Raw genomic sequence first — 17,599 nt, 5'->3', positions numbered from 1 at the left:
AGTGATAGATTTTATTTTCTTGGGCTCCAAAACCACTTCAGACAGTGACTATAGCCTTGAAACTCACAGACACTTGCTCCTTGGAAGGAAAGCTAAGACACACCCAGACAGTGTATTAAAAAGCAGAGACACCACTTTGCCAACAAAGTCCATACAGTCAAAGCTACATTTCCAGTAGTCATGTATGGATGTGAGAGTTGGATCATAAAGAAGGCTAAGTACCAAAGAAGTGATGCTTTCAAACTGTGGTGCTGGAGAAGACTCTTGAGAGTCCCTTGGACTGCTAGGAGATCAAACCAGTGTATCCTAAAGGAAATCAACCCTGAATATTCAATGGAGGGACTGATGCTGAAGCTCCAATACTATGGCCACCTGATGCAAAGAGCTGACTCATTGGAAAAGACCCTGAAGCTGGGAAAGACTGAGGGCAGGAGGAGAAGGGGGCTACAGAGAATGAGATGGTTAGACAGCATCACTGACTCAATGCACATGATTCTGAGCAAACTCTGGGAGACAGTGAAGGACAGAGGAAGACTGGTGTGCTGCAGCCCATGGGGTTGCAAAGAGTCGGAAATGACTGAGTGACTGAACAGAAGAAACAAACTTGATGAAAGGACCTGCTATAAGCTTTGAAGCCTTAAAAGCAAGTATGGTTGGGGGGCTTGGTAACTTCCAGTTGGTCCAGTGGTTAAGGATTCGCTTTCCAGTGCAGGGGACACAGGCTCCATCCGTGGTCAGAGAACTAAGATCCCAGGTTTCACACAGCAGCTACTGAGCCTGAACACTAACTACTGAGCCTGCCTGCTCTGGTGCCTGAACAACACAACTCAAGCCCACATGCTACAAGGAAGATCCTACATGCTGCAACTAAGACCTGGTGCAGCCAAGAAAATAAATAGAAATGTTTTTAAAAAGGCAAGTACCTCGACCAAGTTGTGTATCTTGCAGCCATCTTCTCGGATTCGCTTGTATTTTTTCGTAAATAATTCACTCTTGTCCTCCCAAGTCAAGGCGGTCTCCCGCCTGTGTTCTCTCCTGGGAAGGAGCGGGCACTCAGCCCAAGCCCGCATGGTCTGCTGGATCACTCGGACGTTATTCTGTGCACGCTCCACTCTGCGCTCCAGCTCGGAGGTGGCCATCCTTACCCTCTCGATATCCCCCCAGCAGTCATCATGCCATGTCAGCGATGTGGTGGCTGCCTGCAGTTCCTCATCCACAGTCCTCAGCTCGTCCTCAATCAGCGGGTATTCAACTTCCAGAAGAGTCTGTTTCAGCTTATTATATCCGTGCACAAGAAGTTCAAGATTTCCAATGTACTGAGCAAAAGAAAACCCCGAAACAAAAAGCACCACATATGTTACAGCTGCTTTCTCTTGGAGCCATGAAAATATCAGAGGTCTACATGTTAACAATTAAAATTCCAACTATTTCTTTTCAAAATCTGCCCCAATATCTGAAAACACAGACCTTTAAGAGAGTGTTTCTTTTTTTGAAGATGGCGAAGGCTGAATCTGGTATATCTGATTTCTTCAACATCAAAAGGTATTTCACTTCTCTTAATACGGCCACTAGCTATTAAAAGAAAAGCAAGAATTATTACATATTTTAAAGATATCCATCTAGTCAAAGCTGTGGTTTTTCCAGTAGTCATGTATGGATCTGACAGTTGAAATATAAAGAAAGCTGAATGCCAAAAACTGATGCTTTTGAACTGTGGTGTTAGAGGAGATTCTTGAGAGCCTTTTGGACTGCAAAGAGATCCAACCAGTCCATCCTAAAGGAAATCAGTCCTGAATATTCACTGGAAGGACTGATGGTAAAGTGGAAACTCCAATACTTTGGCCACCTGATGTGAAGAACTGATTCACTGGAAAAGACCCTGATGCTGGGAAAGATTGAAGGCAGGAGGAGAAGAGGACAACAGAGGATGAGATGGTTGGATGGAATCACTGACTCAATAGACATGAGTTTGAGCAAGCTCTGGGAGTTGGTGATGGACAGGGAAGCCTGGCGTGCTGCAGTCCATGGGGTCACAAAGAGCGGGACATGACTGAGAGACTGAGCTGAACTGACTGAAGGATACCATTCTATTTTAACACAAGTTAACATCAAAATGCTTGTAATTTCATCAGTGATTATCATGTTTTGAAACTGTCAGGGCAGAGAGGTTTTTCGTATGCTTTTTCAAAGCAATAATGATACATTCCATATGACATAGAAGTATATAACTAATAAAGGCAGATAAGTTACTTACAAAACAGAAAGAGACTCACAGACTTAGAAAATGAACTTCTGGTTGCTAGGGGGAAGGAATAGTTAGGGAGTTTGGGAAGTTCAGGTACCCACTGCTATATTTACAACAGATAAACCTACTGTATAGCACACAGAACTCTACTCAGTGTTATGTACCACCCTGGATGAGAGGGGGTTTTGGAGGAGGATGGACACATGTATATGTATAGCTAAGTCCCTTCACTGTTTATCTGAAACTATCACAACATTGTTCATTAGCTATACCCCAATACAAAATTAGTTTTAAAAAGTAACAATACAGGGAGAAATCACTGGTTGTGGCTCACTGTCAGATAAAGAATTCAAGCAACATCCACATGAAGATCTGAAATGGAAGGCCATAAATTGACCTCGACCTTTTCCCAGCACTGCTAGCTCTATTATAATGCTTATTTTGAAAACGCGACATCATTATATACCAGAGAGGAATCTGAGTATGCCACAAGTTTTGTCTTTGCTTATCTGCAGATTTATCCACAAGAAATGCTAGGTAAATGCTAAAAACTGCACCCGACTAAACTGAAGGTTTTACTAGGAAGACAAAATTTTCACATGCACACCTCATAAACATCCACTGCCATTTACACGTGTGTGATGACACACATCCGTCCACTGCTGGCGGCAGAACTTTCTGTCTGGTTTCAAATGACCCTCCTTCCACCACTTCACAGTAACACACAAGTTGCAACGTACTTCCTGAACAAACTTCATGTCTTTGTCAAGAGAAAGTGTCAATTCATTGGAGAATTTATCTATTACCTGACCATTTACAATGTATAAAAGTATGCTACCCCTTCTCCTGGTTTTGTTTCTGTTTTTTCTTACTAGAGTATAGTTGCTGTACAATGTTATATAAGTTACCGGTGTACAGTATGTTCATAATTTTTAAAGGTCGCACTTCATCTGTAGTTATTGTAAAGCATTTGCTGTATTCCCCATGTTATACAATATGTATCCTTGTAGCTTATGTTACACCTGATAGTTTGAATCTTTTAACCCCCTACCCCTGGGCTGTTCCACTCCTTCCCTCTCCCCAGTAGTAACCACTAGTTTGTTTTCTGTATCTATGAGTCTGTTCCCTTTTGTTATATTCACTCATTTGTCATATTTTTTAGATTCCCCATATAAGTGATATCACACACGGTATTTGTTGTTCTGTCTGACATTTACTTTTTATTATTACTGACAAAGTTTTTGAGTACTGTGCCCTAACCCTCATATTCCCCATCAGCCCTGTACTTTTTTTTGTGCAATCTTTCACTGTGAAGTGATTTTTAGGAATGCATATGCCATGTCAGAGCAGAACTGACTGTAGCCTTAATTCAAGGTTCTGAGGAAAAGACCACGCAACATGCTTTAGAAGGTAACCCAACTGACTTCCTCAGGTTGTCACTCCGTGGTTTAACTAGTACAGTACATTTTGTGTGTTTATAATCTCTTGTGGTAGCATTGTAGGGATTGTCTCCAAAACATCTCAGAAATTCATTTTTTATATATTGGTTTGATGCAATCAGAAGGTAGACAAAATCCTCAGTTCTCCAGGTTATACATTTATATACATGTCCTGAGGTTAATAAGAAAAATTAGGTGAAGCTATTCTTTGTAATATTCCAGAAAATGAATCAGAACTTGGGTACGGACTGTGACTATTAAAGTCAGTGAGACTAATTTTCTCACCTCCTAGGCATAAAGTTGGACTGCCACAAGACAGGGCCAGAAAACATAAGCCAGAAAAAAATCGATCAAAGACTACTGATTCTGTTCACTTAAACTGACATCTATTAAATGTTATCAAGTGCCAAATACTATGTTAGACACACAAAACACAAAGATTAAATACGATGGACCTGACTCTCAAGTAACTCATTATCCAGTCAAGTGGAAGTAGTAAATAAATAACTACAAGACAAAATAAGAAAATAATTGATATAAAATTTGGTAAACAAATCTTTAAAGCAGACATAAAGAAGCTGTTTTAAGTTACAGTCCTCATAGCTCTGACATTTTCCCAAAATCAAATCATAAATAACTGGAGGTATTAGGCATACACTTATAATAAAAAGGGCATTTGTAAAACATTTTAAAAACATTAAACCCTACCTTTGGGTCAAAGTTGACACTGAGAAGACCACCTGTGGCACTGAATTTAACCAAGGGTTGATTCAAATTGAATTCACAAATTTCATTCACATTACTTTTCCATTCATTATAGATATGATCTTCAAATTGGTTCAGCAAACTTGTCATCTCAACATACTTCTGATAAACCAAGGTATCATCAGGACTTTCCCAGAATCTGTAGGAATATGGTTTTTCTATATATTAGATAGTCTTCAGCTTAACTACTTTACAATAATACACACTAGAAAATCCAAGAAAATACACTATAAACCAGGAAGAAAACAAATAAAGTTCAAACAATGCTTCTTCCTTATCTTTGTTTAAAAAAGATAGTTATAAAATAAATGGAATGCCAAACATTTAACTCAATCACATAGCAACAGGTTATCAATCCCTACAAAGGAAAGAGAAAGATATAAAAAGTCTGCAAAAGAAAAGGAATGCTAGTTATTAGAGAAAGGAAAAACAGTAACAAAAATTATCAGCATATTTTGGATGAAATGGAAAAGGAAAAAGGAAAAAAAAGACCTAAAACATAGAAATATAGGAAGTTCTCAGTCCTATTAAACATACTTCAAACCATGGGAATAAATCCCTCTCAACAAGCCAGACAATGACAAGAGTTAAATAAGGCAGTAAGCACTAAAACGAACAGCTCACCCCTCTATATAAAAGTTGCCTGTGTCATAGAGATAGTGTTACCAGGAAAGCCTAACTACTCACAGATAATGGAGAGATGCAAAGTTTGACCAAAACATCTGAAGTCGGTCAAGAACCTCTTTAGCCCATTTGATATTTCCTGAAGTAAACGGCATATTCTTGTTAAGAACTACATTTCCTTGTTCAATCTGCAAATTGATATTGTGGTGAAGAGGAAGAAAGGGAACATTTAATGAGAGTACACTCCAACCTTGTGAACAACTGCTCATTTTGGTACTTTTACAGAATAAATATATAAAGCACATGTGTTAAGTAACTTGGTTGGTAGAAGAGTTATGGTCTTAAAGCAGGTTATTCATATCCACAGGAAACCAGTTAAATAAAAGCATAACAACTTTAGTGCCTGTATCTCACCTTTAGGTATCACTCAGTGTAGTTCTACTTGATACCCTGGCCCACAAGATGATGCTGTGAATGTGCCAGACTTTATCCCCCCACTCACCTGTCTCATGTGTTCATTATACAATTGCTTACACATATCCAACTCTTCACTGAACATGTGCACAAGTGTGCTATAATGTGGGCTGAAAATTTCCATGACAACTGGTTTCTCAAGAAAATTCCCAAATACAGTCAAAAGCTATAAAAAAAAAAATCAAAGTGAAAGAAAGGTTAACCACCACAGGTTGTTAATACAAATACTCAGTTCACTATTTCCCCCATTAAACCTCCTCCGTGACTAGATACACAGAGCAAACATTTAGATCTATGCAAGTATCCTGCAAGGTCTCCAAATCGAAAACATATCTTTGCATCTCACTAAAATGTCTACACATCCAATAAAGCAAATTCTAAATGTAAAGCAGTTTCCCTTCCTCACCAGAAAGTGAAGAGTCAGAAATGAACCTCTGTTAGCAATCCCTGATCACAGCTGACACTATTATTCCTGTTGGGCACCAGGAAATGTAGAAGGTGCTTTGCAGATTTAAGAACAGAAGCAACACTGTGTACTTGTTATTTGCTCTTCTCTCCTACATACTGGACAGCAAAAGAGATGAAACCAGTCAATCCTAAAGGAAATCAACTCTGAATATTCATTGGAAAGATTGATACTGAAGCTCCAATACTTTGGCCACCTGATGTGAAGAACCGACTCACTGGAAAAGATTCTGATGCTGGGAAAGACTGTGGGCAGTAGGAGAAGGGGACAACAGAGGATGAGATGATTAGATGGTATCCCCGACTCAATGGACATGAATTTGTGCAAACTCTGGGAGATAATACAGGACAGGGGAGGTTGGTGTGCTGCAGTCTATTGGGTTGCAAAGAGTTGGACATGACTTAGCAACTGAACAACAACCTACACATATACCTGTTGAAATAAGAATATCCATATTGAGGACCTCCAGGTCACACTATAATAATAATTATAGTTACCCTGTGATAGATGATAAAGAAAAAGAACATGAAAAAGAATATATATATGTATATATATATGTGGTTGTGTGATGGTGTTATTGGAGAAAGGAATAACCAATAACCAGCAACCATATATATATGTATGTATAACTGAAACACTCTTGCTATACAGCAGAAATTGATACAGCATTGTAAATCAACTAGACCTTCAGTAAAATAAATTTTAAACACATAGTCACACCGGAAGCATCGGTCACAGGACTGTCCTGTCTGGGCCCATGTGTGTTTTGAATCACAGGACCCAGTCACCCCCAAAACGACAGGGGGCAGCAGCGGCGACCTGTTCCAATGGCACCCACTCCACAGGCTGACAGTTCCTTCAGGGTCAGAGTTGTAGCTGAAACATATGCTTTCAGATAATCAGATTCTTTCTCAGAAAAAGAATTAGGGCATGGCAGGTTGAACCAATGCCAGTAAAATTATGAGTGAAGACAAATTACAGTTGAGCCTTGAACAAAATGACCTTCAACTGTGTGGGTCTACTTTTACACAAAATTTTATCAATAAAGACACTGGAAAAGTTTTTGGAGATTTGAGACAATTTGAAAAGACTCTCAGGACTCTCAGATGAACCATGTTGCCAAAAAATATCAAAAATTTAAGATGTGTCATGAATGCATTAAATATATGTAGATACTTGTCTATCCTTACAGAGATATAAGGATCTATTTAATATAAAATAATGTGTAGTCTTCTGTTTTATAACTTTGCTTTCAAAAAATTACATTACCAAACAGTATCTCTCTCTCATAACTGAAGAAATTGCCTATCAGCCTATTACCAGTTTTAAGTAACAATGTTACCAATATCATATCGTGAATATGACTGTAATACTCTACACCATAAAAATTTCATAATAATTCAGTTATTAGTACACAGGTTAGGCTATTGTGGGACAGTCCTGTCGATTGTTCTAGGCTACCAGAAAACAATCATGCTGAAAAAAAGAAGCAATCATTCAATCGCTGATAGAAAGCAGCCATCATGATTTCATTTTTGCTGCTTCAATTCATGATTGCTCCTTCCTTTTATCAATGTATGAATCATTATACCTGTAAGAAATATGAATTTCTTTTTCACATTATCTTTTCAGGTTTTTTATGTCTAAAGTTGGTAATACATGTGTTCTGTACCATGTAAGACGATATTGATATAGGTACACAATACAGATGTAGGTACTGAGAGATGATTCATCTTGTAGAGACGGCAAACTCGCAGGATCAGTAGAATACAGTCCTGTAAGAGTGTTTTTTCTTTCTTATGATTTTTCTTAATAACACCTTTTTCTAGCTTACTTTCTTGTAGGAATATATTATACAATACATATAACACACAAACTGTGTATCCATTGACCACTCACTATTGCAAGGCTTCTGGTCAAAACTAGGCTATTCTTAGTTAAGTCTGAGGGGAACCAAAAGTTAAACACTGATTTGAGACTATGAAGGGGGTCAGCACTGTTCAAGGAGCAATTGTCCTAGCAAGCAGGGGAAGCCAATGAGTAAGGGGACAGAAAAGGCAGACATGTGAACCAAAACACCATCACACAACCAGCAAGCTGCCGAGCGTAAGCCCACAATTCCTGTTGGTTGGTTATGGAGCCCTCAAATCTTAAACTAATCTTGACCAACTGTGAGTTTTCACAAAGCTTAGCTGTCTGGTAAGGCTAACTTTGGTTTTCTATTGTCCTCCTGTCTTATTTTCTGATCTGTGGGGATTCTTCTGTGCATCAGTGTGAGACAGCTTTCTTTGCAAGAAAAATAATGTAGTAAAAATGCATATTTTTATAAAACCAATGTTTACAGAACGCTGACTAGGCACCCAGGCACTGTGTTTTAAGGGAGTTCAAAATGCTGTTCTCACATGCTCCAGATAAAGAAACTGAGTTGTGGGCAGGGGACAACCTGCCCGAGTTGTCAGAGCTCATACAGAGCTGTCAGTTGACACTGAGCAGTCTGGCACCAGGGCAGCCTCTGCTACCTTGTATGGCCTCCTATCACCCCAGGTGCCACTTAAAATTGTCCTTTTGTTAGTTACTTACTCTGTGTGGGTTTCAGAAAATGTTAGTTATTAGGCCTGTCCCATAGATACTTTCTTTGAAATAAAAGGAAGTATCTCCTCAAAATAACAATATCATCAAGGTGGCGGAAAACTATATACCAAGATTTGCGCCTTGTTAGTGATGTGACGTGGCAAAAGATAGAGCTTTGTTATTCCTCTTAGGGCTACACTAATGGGTGTATCCCCAAAATTGCTGTTGTTAAAAAGCAGCATCACTGTAAACATTTTGTAAAGATTTCCTAAAAACTACTCACTAAAAAAATATCAACACAAGGAAAAAAATTATACAAACAGAAATGTAGATCTAACCATCTTCAAGGCAATTGAGATAAACACGTGCTGGCCTTTTTTCTGGTAATATCAATTATAACTACTGTAAAACTGTTGGTGGGAAAGCAATTAGTGCAGCCGCTATGAAGAACAGTGTGGAGATTCCTTAAAAATCTAAAAATACAGCTACCGTATGATCCAGCAATCCCACTCCTAGGCATATATCCTGGGAAAACCATGGCTCAAAAGAATACACGCCCCCCAGTATTCACTGTAGCACTATCTGCAATAGCCGAGACTTGGAAGCAATCTAAATGTCCATTGACAGGTGATGGATAAAGAAGATGCCGTGTGCAAATAATGGAATATTACTCAGCCATGAAAATAATGAAATAATGCCATTTGTAGGAACATGTGATCATACAAAAGTTAAGTCAGTTACAGAAAGACAAATATCATGTCATATCACTTACATGTGGAATCTAAAAAATGATACCAATGAACTTACTTAAAAAACAAAAACAGGCTCACATACATAGATAACAAAACTTAGGGTTACCAAATGGGAAAGGGTGTGGGGAGGGATAAATTAGGAGTTTGAGATTAACATATTAACATTACTATTATTTAAAAAATCAGATAATCAACAACATGTTGTTTAGCACAGGAAACTATACTCAGCATATTGTAATAATCTATAAAAGAATTTGAAAAATAATATATATGTATATATGTATATGTGTAAAACTAAATCATTTTGCTGACCACCTGTAACTAACACATTGTCAATCAACTATATTTCAATAAAAAGTACTGTAGAAACTACTAAATATTTAAAATCTGCTTGGTTAGCTGCTGCCGAGCAAAATGCAAAGTATTAACTTTTCTTCTTACAACCACTGTTCTGTTACATTTGGACTTTATGTTAACATTCTGAAGCAAAAACGGCCTTAAAGATTTCATAAAGAATTGGACTCTAACTACAGTAAGGAAACACAACAGCGTTCTCTTTCAAACCCTTATTATGTCAACCACAACTGAAACAATACTAGAAGCTTCCCAGCCACATCTCATTTTGCCCAGCTGACATGCTTAGTGGAACTTAACTCCAAGTGTAAAATAGGAAAGAGAGAGAAAATATTTTGGGGGGAGGCAGTAAAGCCAGAAATTGGTAGTTAAAATCTTAACTTTTAAAGCAGTACATAGTACCTTAATTTTTAAACATCACAGATAAATAAAAGTTATCTTCCAGGATGAGAATAAAGGTCATTTAACTTCTGGTTTCCTTGTCACATCGGAGCTAAGAGCTTTTTTATGAAGACAACAGATTCTGTCCTTCAATCTTGAAAGAGTCGAGACTGATTCTCAATACGTGCTTCCTTCCTAAATATTCCATTAGAGATCTGTAAGGTTTACCTTGATTTTCTTCGACGTCTCACTTCCTATGCAATATTTATGTTTTTTCCTAAATTTGTCTCTTTTTCAAATTTCTTTAATCTGTTGCCGTATGAACCACATACACGTCACAATTTTCTAGTGTTCTTTCATCTAAAGACTTTTCTCGATACTTACCTTACATACTTCAGTCTCCATGTAGAGACACTGTAAATTTTAGAAAGCCTTCCATCAGCACTTTGTGTTAATTTTTATTGAGTGCTAACTCTGCCACAGTTTCATACTGTTGGCTTCCAGGGCCCTTCCGGCTCATGGCTTTGCTGGGTCCTGGTCTTTAGAGTCTGCAGGTATTTATTCCCCAGGACACAACAGTAACTGGGCAGAGTTCATCAACCTGGACCTATAGTAGAAACAATTTTCTCCCTAAGTACACAACCCTATCATTTTTTTTCTTCGGCCACGACTTGCTGCAGTTTATCTTCATCTGCGTGTCACTGCAGGACTGTGACAGCCAGTCAGCCCTCCTAATGTCACAGTGATTAAGTGCCTGCTTTATGTGAAGGGATTGCAAAAGGTGATCTAAATATAACAAGAACGCTAAGATGATGCCCCACCCTTGGAGAGCTTATAAGGGCAGAAGCTGATGCTATATTTTTCAGTAGACAAGGTACAAATATGCTGAGACTCAAAGAAACAATACATGACAATAAAGAGATAAAACTGTTTAGAAAAATAATTGTCATGTTAAAATAGAATCCATATGAATGGCTGTGAGAAAAAAGAAAAGGTAGGAGCCTCTGTAATTGAGATTTTCCTCCACATTCTTTCTTGCCATGATTTCCAAAAGTCTGAAAGGAAGTCCAGTAACAGAGAATATGAGAGACTAGTGCATAGCCACTAAAAATGGCATTGCTGAAATCTGTTATTAAAGTAAAAATATTTATGACTCACTGCGTTTTGAAAAGGCTACAAAAAGATTGCAGAGTTCAGAATATGTCATTTTTCGCAAAGAGAAATATGTATGCATATGTAGTCAAAGAAAAGGACTGGCAGTATTAAAAACCACAGTAACTTCTGAGAGACGGCATGACGGGTGGTGTTATTTTATAACAACAGGCTATATATTTCAGCCAGCAGCATCTCAGTTTCACCCAAGGGCTCGTAAGAGAGAACCCTGGGCCCTGTGACTTCCCTGTATTAAAACGGTTGATAGCGTTAGAAGACACTAGCAGCTTAACCACCATCTGACCAATTTATTTGAATTTTAAGATCAAAATCAAGCAATTATCTCTGACAAAGTCTGGGTCTGTTATTTTGTTTTGCTCTGCAATCTTCAATGAATTGTGTCCACGATTCTCTAGCTGTGTTTCCACTGACACGGAGTCCTCATTTCACTTTGGGGATGTCATCTAAGTTTACACTTTTCAGACTCTTTTTGACAAGCAAGTTCAACTATTCATACACTATACTTCATTTCATCAGTTCTATGATAAACATTCTTTCATGTTTTAACAGCTTTGAAACTAGGTTATGTTATATAATCAACAGCGTCCTAATCTTTTGGCAGTGTTTTCCTTTGTTAATAAACAATGGTGTGTCTAGTAATTGGTGTCTTATGCTTAATGAAAAACAGTGCATAAACTGTTATTTATTTCAGTCAGATCAATAAAGTGGGCAGCTGAACCCAACCTATATAAACAATGGTAAAGAAAAGAAATTCTTGAATTAACTAGTATTTTTCACGTTTCACTGTGGCTTAATTTTGAATCAGTACTTCACAGGTCTTCCCAAACTTGCTCTAAAGGTAATGAAAGAACAATGAATTCAAGCAAAGATCAATAATCAAATGTCCTAAAACTGACCTTGACCAAGGTAAATGTCATTATTCATTAGTTTGTTATTCAAAGTTTATAATTCAGTGAGCTGAATATGCAAAGAATGTGACTAGTTAATAGTTTACCTGAATCAGAAAAGAATGTATTCCCTCTTTTCATCTAATAGTCTTACATTATTCATTAAGTTAAGTCACTCAGTCATGTCCGACTCTTTGCGACCCCATGGACTGTAGCCCACCAGGTTCCTCCGTCCACGGGATTCTCTAGGCAAGAATACTGGAGTGGGTTGCCATTTCCTTCTCCATACATTATTCATTACTAACACTTTTTTTTTAAATAACTTCTTCGGAACTAACCTTAAACGCAGCTTCTAGACCATTGCAGTTGAAGAAAGCTTCACAAAGAACTGTCCCAAGCCTTCTGTCAAAATCCAGAATTTTGGACTTAAACACAACATAATCACTTTCAAACTCCTATAAAATTCAAAATAAAATATTAGTTTTCAGGAAAGAATCCAACAGTGAAAGTATCAATCATAAAGGCATGACACCTCTCTCTCTTTCTCTCTGAATGATTTTTCATAGTAGGACTCTAGGAAAGAAACAGCTGTATCTGACTAAGTGTTCAGTGACAGCCCTATTTATAGAGCAGTGAACATCTTTAGCACTGTCAGCTCACGTTTCCACAATGCCTTCCACTGGCTCAGACCCCAACATCAGAACTTTGGCCTACTGATCCACCCTTCCCCATGCTATTTTGATTATAAATTTAAAAAGCAAAGCTTTACAGGAAAGAAAAAGGAAAAAAAATAATCTTGCCTCACTATAAATTTAGTACATCTAGAGTTTAAAAATAAAGTTTTTATTTTGTTTTTTTTTTTTTATGGAGCAGAAAACCTGCCAGGAACCACTATTTCTTCAAGTGAGAACTAAAATCCACAGGTCTGTCTGTAAGAAAACATCACTGAGATACAGACATAACGTAACACTCTTCCCATTTCCCCAGTTTCTTACTAACATGCGGTTAACAACCCCCAGTTTCCTCTTAATACATAAACACCCACTCTTATAATTACAAAGAATGAAACAAAAACAAGATAACCATCATCTGCATAGCATTCTAACTCAGTCTTCAGTGAGGCCCCAGAAATTCAGAAACACTTTGGGCTTCCCAGTCAAGCCACCCTAGGAGTGTACACCCACACTTAATGGGTGCCCTTTGTTACCTCCACAGACTGAGCCTTTTCTATTAATAATACTAACAGGAATAATAAAAATAACGACAGCTAACATTTATTTGGTTCTATTTTAAATGTTTTACATTATTAGCTCAAGTCTAACAATATATAATGTAGGTAATATTTTTCCCATTTTATGGGCAACAAAATAAACTCTGAGAAGTTTATGTCCACAGTCATACCACTAGTTAACAGCAGGGCCAGAATTTAAAACCAGGTAACCTGGCTCCAGAGCCCACACTCCAACCATGATTTTGGATGTTTCTATGAAGGAATGCACCTTATGCTAAGTTTAATACACACTAGAAAATAGCGTAACAGCACAGTTCCAGAGCACTGTGTATCACACACAGCAACGTCATGTTTAGCATCAAGAGGAAGTCTCCACTTTTGAAATAAGGCCAAGCAGTCTCCTCATTCAAGGATCACTGACTTTTAAAAGTAAACACAAATGCCCAGCAAGTTGTAACAAGCCTACATTGCCCCTCTTCTCAGAGTGGCAATGAGGAACATACAACTTAAGATCCTCAAACATTATTTGAACCATTAACAAATAATCAATATCTCAATTCAGTTCAGTTGCTCAGTCGTGTCCGACTCTGTGCAACCCCATGGACTGCAAGAGGCCAGGATTCCCTGTCAGTCACCGACTCCCAGAGCTTGCTCAAACTCATGTCCATCAAGTCAGTGATGCCATCCAACCATCAGGGAAGGAACAAATACTTATTTCCCACAACGGATCTCTTTCCCAACCTCTCCTGTCAGCTCAGCCTGAATTCAGAATTGCTGACGGGACTTTTCCCCTAGGAAATCTCCCAGATAACTCAAATTTATTATATACAAAGGCTTCCCTGGTGGCTCAGATGGCAAAGAATCTGTCTGCAATGAAGGAGACCAGGATTCAATCCCTGGTTCGGACAGATCGCCTGCAGTAGGAAATGGCAACCCACTCCAGCATTCTTGCCTAGAAAATCCTAGAGGAGCCTGGCGGGCTACAGTCCATGTGGTTGCCAAATGGGAACTCATCCCCTCTATAAAGACACTCCTCATTCTATAAACCCTAACAGAAACTCTGGCAATCTCTTTGACTTCTTCCTCTCTTGCTCAAGTGTCATCTGTCTTTTCTCCTATGTATTCTCCATCGTCCAGGCATCCCCATTACCACTAACGGATCACCATTACCACTTAGCTAGACTTCTGTTTACCATATTTGAACAGCTCTCTTTACCTTTAATCTCATCTCTCCCATCATTCTCTAAACTGCAATCTAAACAAGCTTTCTAAAATATAAATCATATGTCACTCTCGCACTAATAATCTTCCATGTCTTAGTACCGACTCCTTAACTTTTTAGGGTGAAGTCTCCCAGTCTTAGCCTGATCTACAAGGCCCTTTGTGATATGAACCCTACCGACTCCTCCTGACTCTTCCAGTGTCTCTCCCCCTTCCCACTCTCGGGTCTAGCCAGCCCTGCCTTGTCACACTGGTGCTCTGCGTATAACACAATTTTCTCTAATCACTTTCTTTCACCTACTCCTCACCTGCTTCATTTCTATTTATTTTGCAGTCCCATTTATCTTTCAGGCATTGTCTCAGTGTCCCTTTCATCTCCCCTGGAAAGGGGCCCTTCACAAATACTCCCGTGGCACACAGCACTTTTCATACCCTAGCACGGAGCACACTGTATAACTGACTACCTGGATTCTCCCACTGGGTTTTAATCTATGAGGATAGTACCCAGGTTTCTTCTCATAGTGACAGTACCAATATTTAACATTCCTAGAATAAACAATATACTGGTGCTACTCAAAACCATTTTCTCTATATTCTAGAGACTCCAAAATTGCCCTTATTAGTAACATGAGAAATTCTGACATTTTAGGTAGAGAAATATCATGGTCTAATTTAGCTCTTAATAGGCAATCAAGTTGCTGTCTAAAGAATAGATGTGATGGAGCCAAGACAGGGCCTGAAGGAGGGGTTTAGGAGCAAAGGCAATAACCTGGCTCAGAGATGAGATCTGTATATATTTTCAGGGTGATATATTCTCAGGGTTTATACGACAAAACCTGATGCTTATCATGAGAAAAGAGTAAGATCATGGATGGCTCCTATATTTTGCACTAAGCAATACACTATATGGAGTATTTTTGAGTTGAAGAATACAAGGAAGAATAGGCTTGGGGAGAGGCAAAGCACGCTGGTGATGTCTATTAAATATACAAGTGGAGATGCTGAGTAGGCAGCCAAATATACGCTTTGTGTTTGGGATATAAGGAGGCCCTTTCCATTATGTATAATGTCCTTGAGGTTTTTGGTAGATGTTCTTTATCAATTTGAGGAAGGTCCCCCTATTCCGATTTGAGAATTTTTTTTCCCATCATGAATGGATGTTGAATATGGTCAAAAACCTAATGCATCAAAGTTTTTAAATTGGTAAACTATCACAAAAGAGGCAAGAATGTCTTTTTGACACATGGTGCTGGGAAAACTGGACAGCTACATGAAAAAGAATGCAATCAGAACACTCCCTAACACTACACAGAAGAATAAACTCAAAATGGATTAAAGACTTAAATGTAAAGCCAGAAACTATAAAATTCTTAGTGGAAAATATAGGTAGAACATTCTCTGACATAAATCTGTATCTCTATCTTTTTGGATCTACCTCAGAGAGTCATGAAAATAAAAACAAAAACAAATAAATGGGACCTAATTAAACTTAAAAACTTTTGCACAGCAGAGGTAGTCATAAACAAAATGAAAAGACGACCCGAAGAATAGGAGAAAATATTTGCAAGTGACCAACAAGGTATTAATCTTCAAAATATACAAATAGCTCATATGGCTCAATATCAATAAAAACCCCAAACAATCCAATTAAAAAAAAAAAATGGGCAGAAGATCTAAACAGACATTTCTTCAAAGAAGGCAGACAGATGGTCAAAAAGTACATGAAAAGATGCTCAATATCACTAATTATCAGAGAAATGCAAATCAAAACTGCAATGAGGTATCACCTCCCACCTGTCAGAATGTCCATCATCAAAAAAACTACAATAAATGTTGGAAAGGGTGTGAAGAAAGGGCACCCTCTTATCCTGTAGGTTTGAATATAAATTTGTACAACCATTATGGAGAACTATATGGAGAATCCTTAAAAAACTAAAAGTAAAGTATGACCCAGCACTCCCACTCCTGGGCGCATACCTGGAGAAAATCATAATTTGAAAAGATACATGCACACCTATCCATGCAGCACTGTTAACGGCCAAGACATGGGGGCAACCTAAATGTCCCCCGAACGAGGAACGGACAAAAAAGATGTGGTGCACATATATACAGTGGAATACTACTCAGCCATCAACAGTGAACTGATGCCATTTACAGCAACATGGATGGACCTGGGTATCCTCATACTACGTGCAGTCAGACAGAGAAAGACAAAAACCATATTCTATCACTTACAAGTGGAATCTAACTTTTGAAATGATACAAATGGGGAATTCCCTGGCAGTCCAGTGGTTAGGACTCCATGTTTCCACTGCAGGGGACACAAGTTTGATCCCTGGTCAGGGAACTAAGATCCGGCGTACTGTGTATGTGCTTAGTTGCTCAGCTGAGTCCGACTCTTTGCGAACCCATGGACTGTAGCCTGCCAGGCTCCTCAGTCCTTGGGGATTCTCCAAGGCAGAATACTGGAGTGGATTGCCATGCCCTCCTCCAAGGGATCTTCTCAACCCAGGGATTGAGCCCAAGTCTCCCGCATTGCAGGCAGAGTCTTTACCACTGAGCCACCAGGGAACCCCAAGAACACTGGAGTGGGTAGCCTATCCCTCCTCCAGGGCATCTTCCCAACCCCGGAACTGAACCAGGGTCTCACGCATTGCAGGTGGACTCTTTACAGGCTGATCTACCGGGAAAGCCCACATGTGCAGCCCAGCCAAAAAAAGGGATACAAATGAACTTATTTACAAATCCAAAACAGACTCAGAGATCTCAAAATCAGACTTGTGGTTACCAAAGGGGAAACATGAGGGGAAGTGATAAATTGGGAGATTGGGATTGACATATACACACGCCTGTATATAAAATAGATAATAGCGACCTACTGTGTAGCAGAGGGCGCTCTACTCAATATTCTGTAATAACCTATATGGGGAAAGAATCTGCAATATATATATATAAATGATACTGATCAGTGCAGGGTTGCAATGAACCTTCAATCTCTAAAGAAACAAAAACAAGA

General features: G+C 38.7%; 1 protein-coding gene across 1 annotated transcript in view; it reads right to left on the bottom strand.

The window, feature by feature from the left end:
* DNAH11 (dynein axonemal heavy chain 11) overlaps positions 1 to 17,599 on the bottom strand; it is a 357,268-nt gene that overhangs the window by 309,360 nt on the left and 30,309 nt on the right. The window contains exons 9-14 of the mRNA XM_068973106.1: positions 12,470 to 12,586; positions 5,576 to 5,713; positions 5,137 to 5,261; positions 4,393 to 4,588; positions 1,468 to 1,572; positions 924 to 1,316 (exon numbers count right to left, since the gene is read on the bottom strand). Coding sequence (XP_068829207.1) covers positions 924 to 1,316; positions 1,468 to 1,572; positions 4,393 to 4,588; positions 5,137 to 5,261; positions 5,576 to 5,713; positions 12,470 to 12,586 — 1,074 coding nt within the window. The remainder of the gene's footprint in view (positions 1 to 923; positions 1,317 to 1,467; positions 1,573 to 4,392; positions 4,589 to 5,136; positions 5,262 to 5,575; positions 5,714 to 12,469; positions 12,587 to 17,599) is intronic.

The sequence above is a fragment of the Capricornis sumatraensis genome, chromosome 5 (assembly GCF_032405125.1).
Source record: "Capricornis sumatraensis isolate serow.1 chromosome 5, serow.2, whole genome shotgun sequence".
In the NCBI taxonomy this organism is placed as follows: domain Eukaryota; kingdom Metazoa; phylum Chordata; class Mammalia; order Artiodactyla; family Bovidae; genus Capricornis; species Capricornis sumatraensis.
The sequence above is the reverse complement of the archived record's forward strand: the minus strand, read 5'-3'. Positions and strand labels throughout refer to the sequence as shown.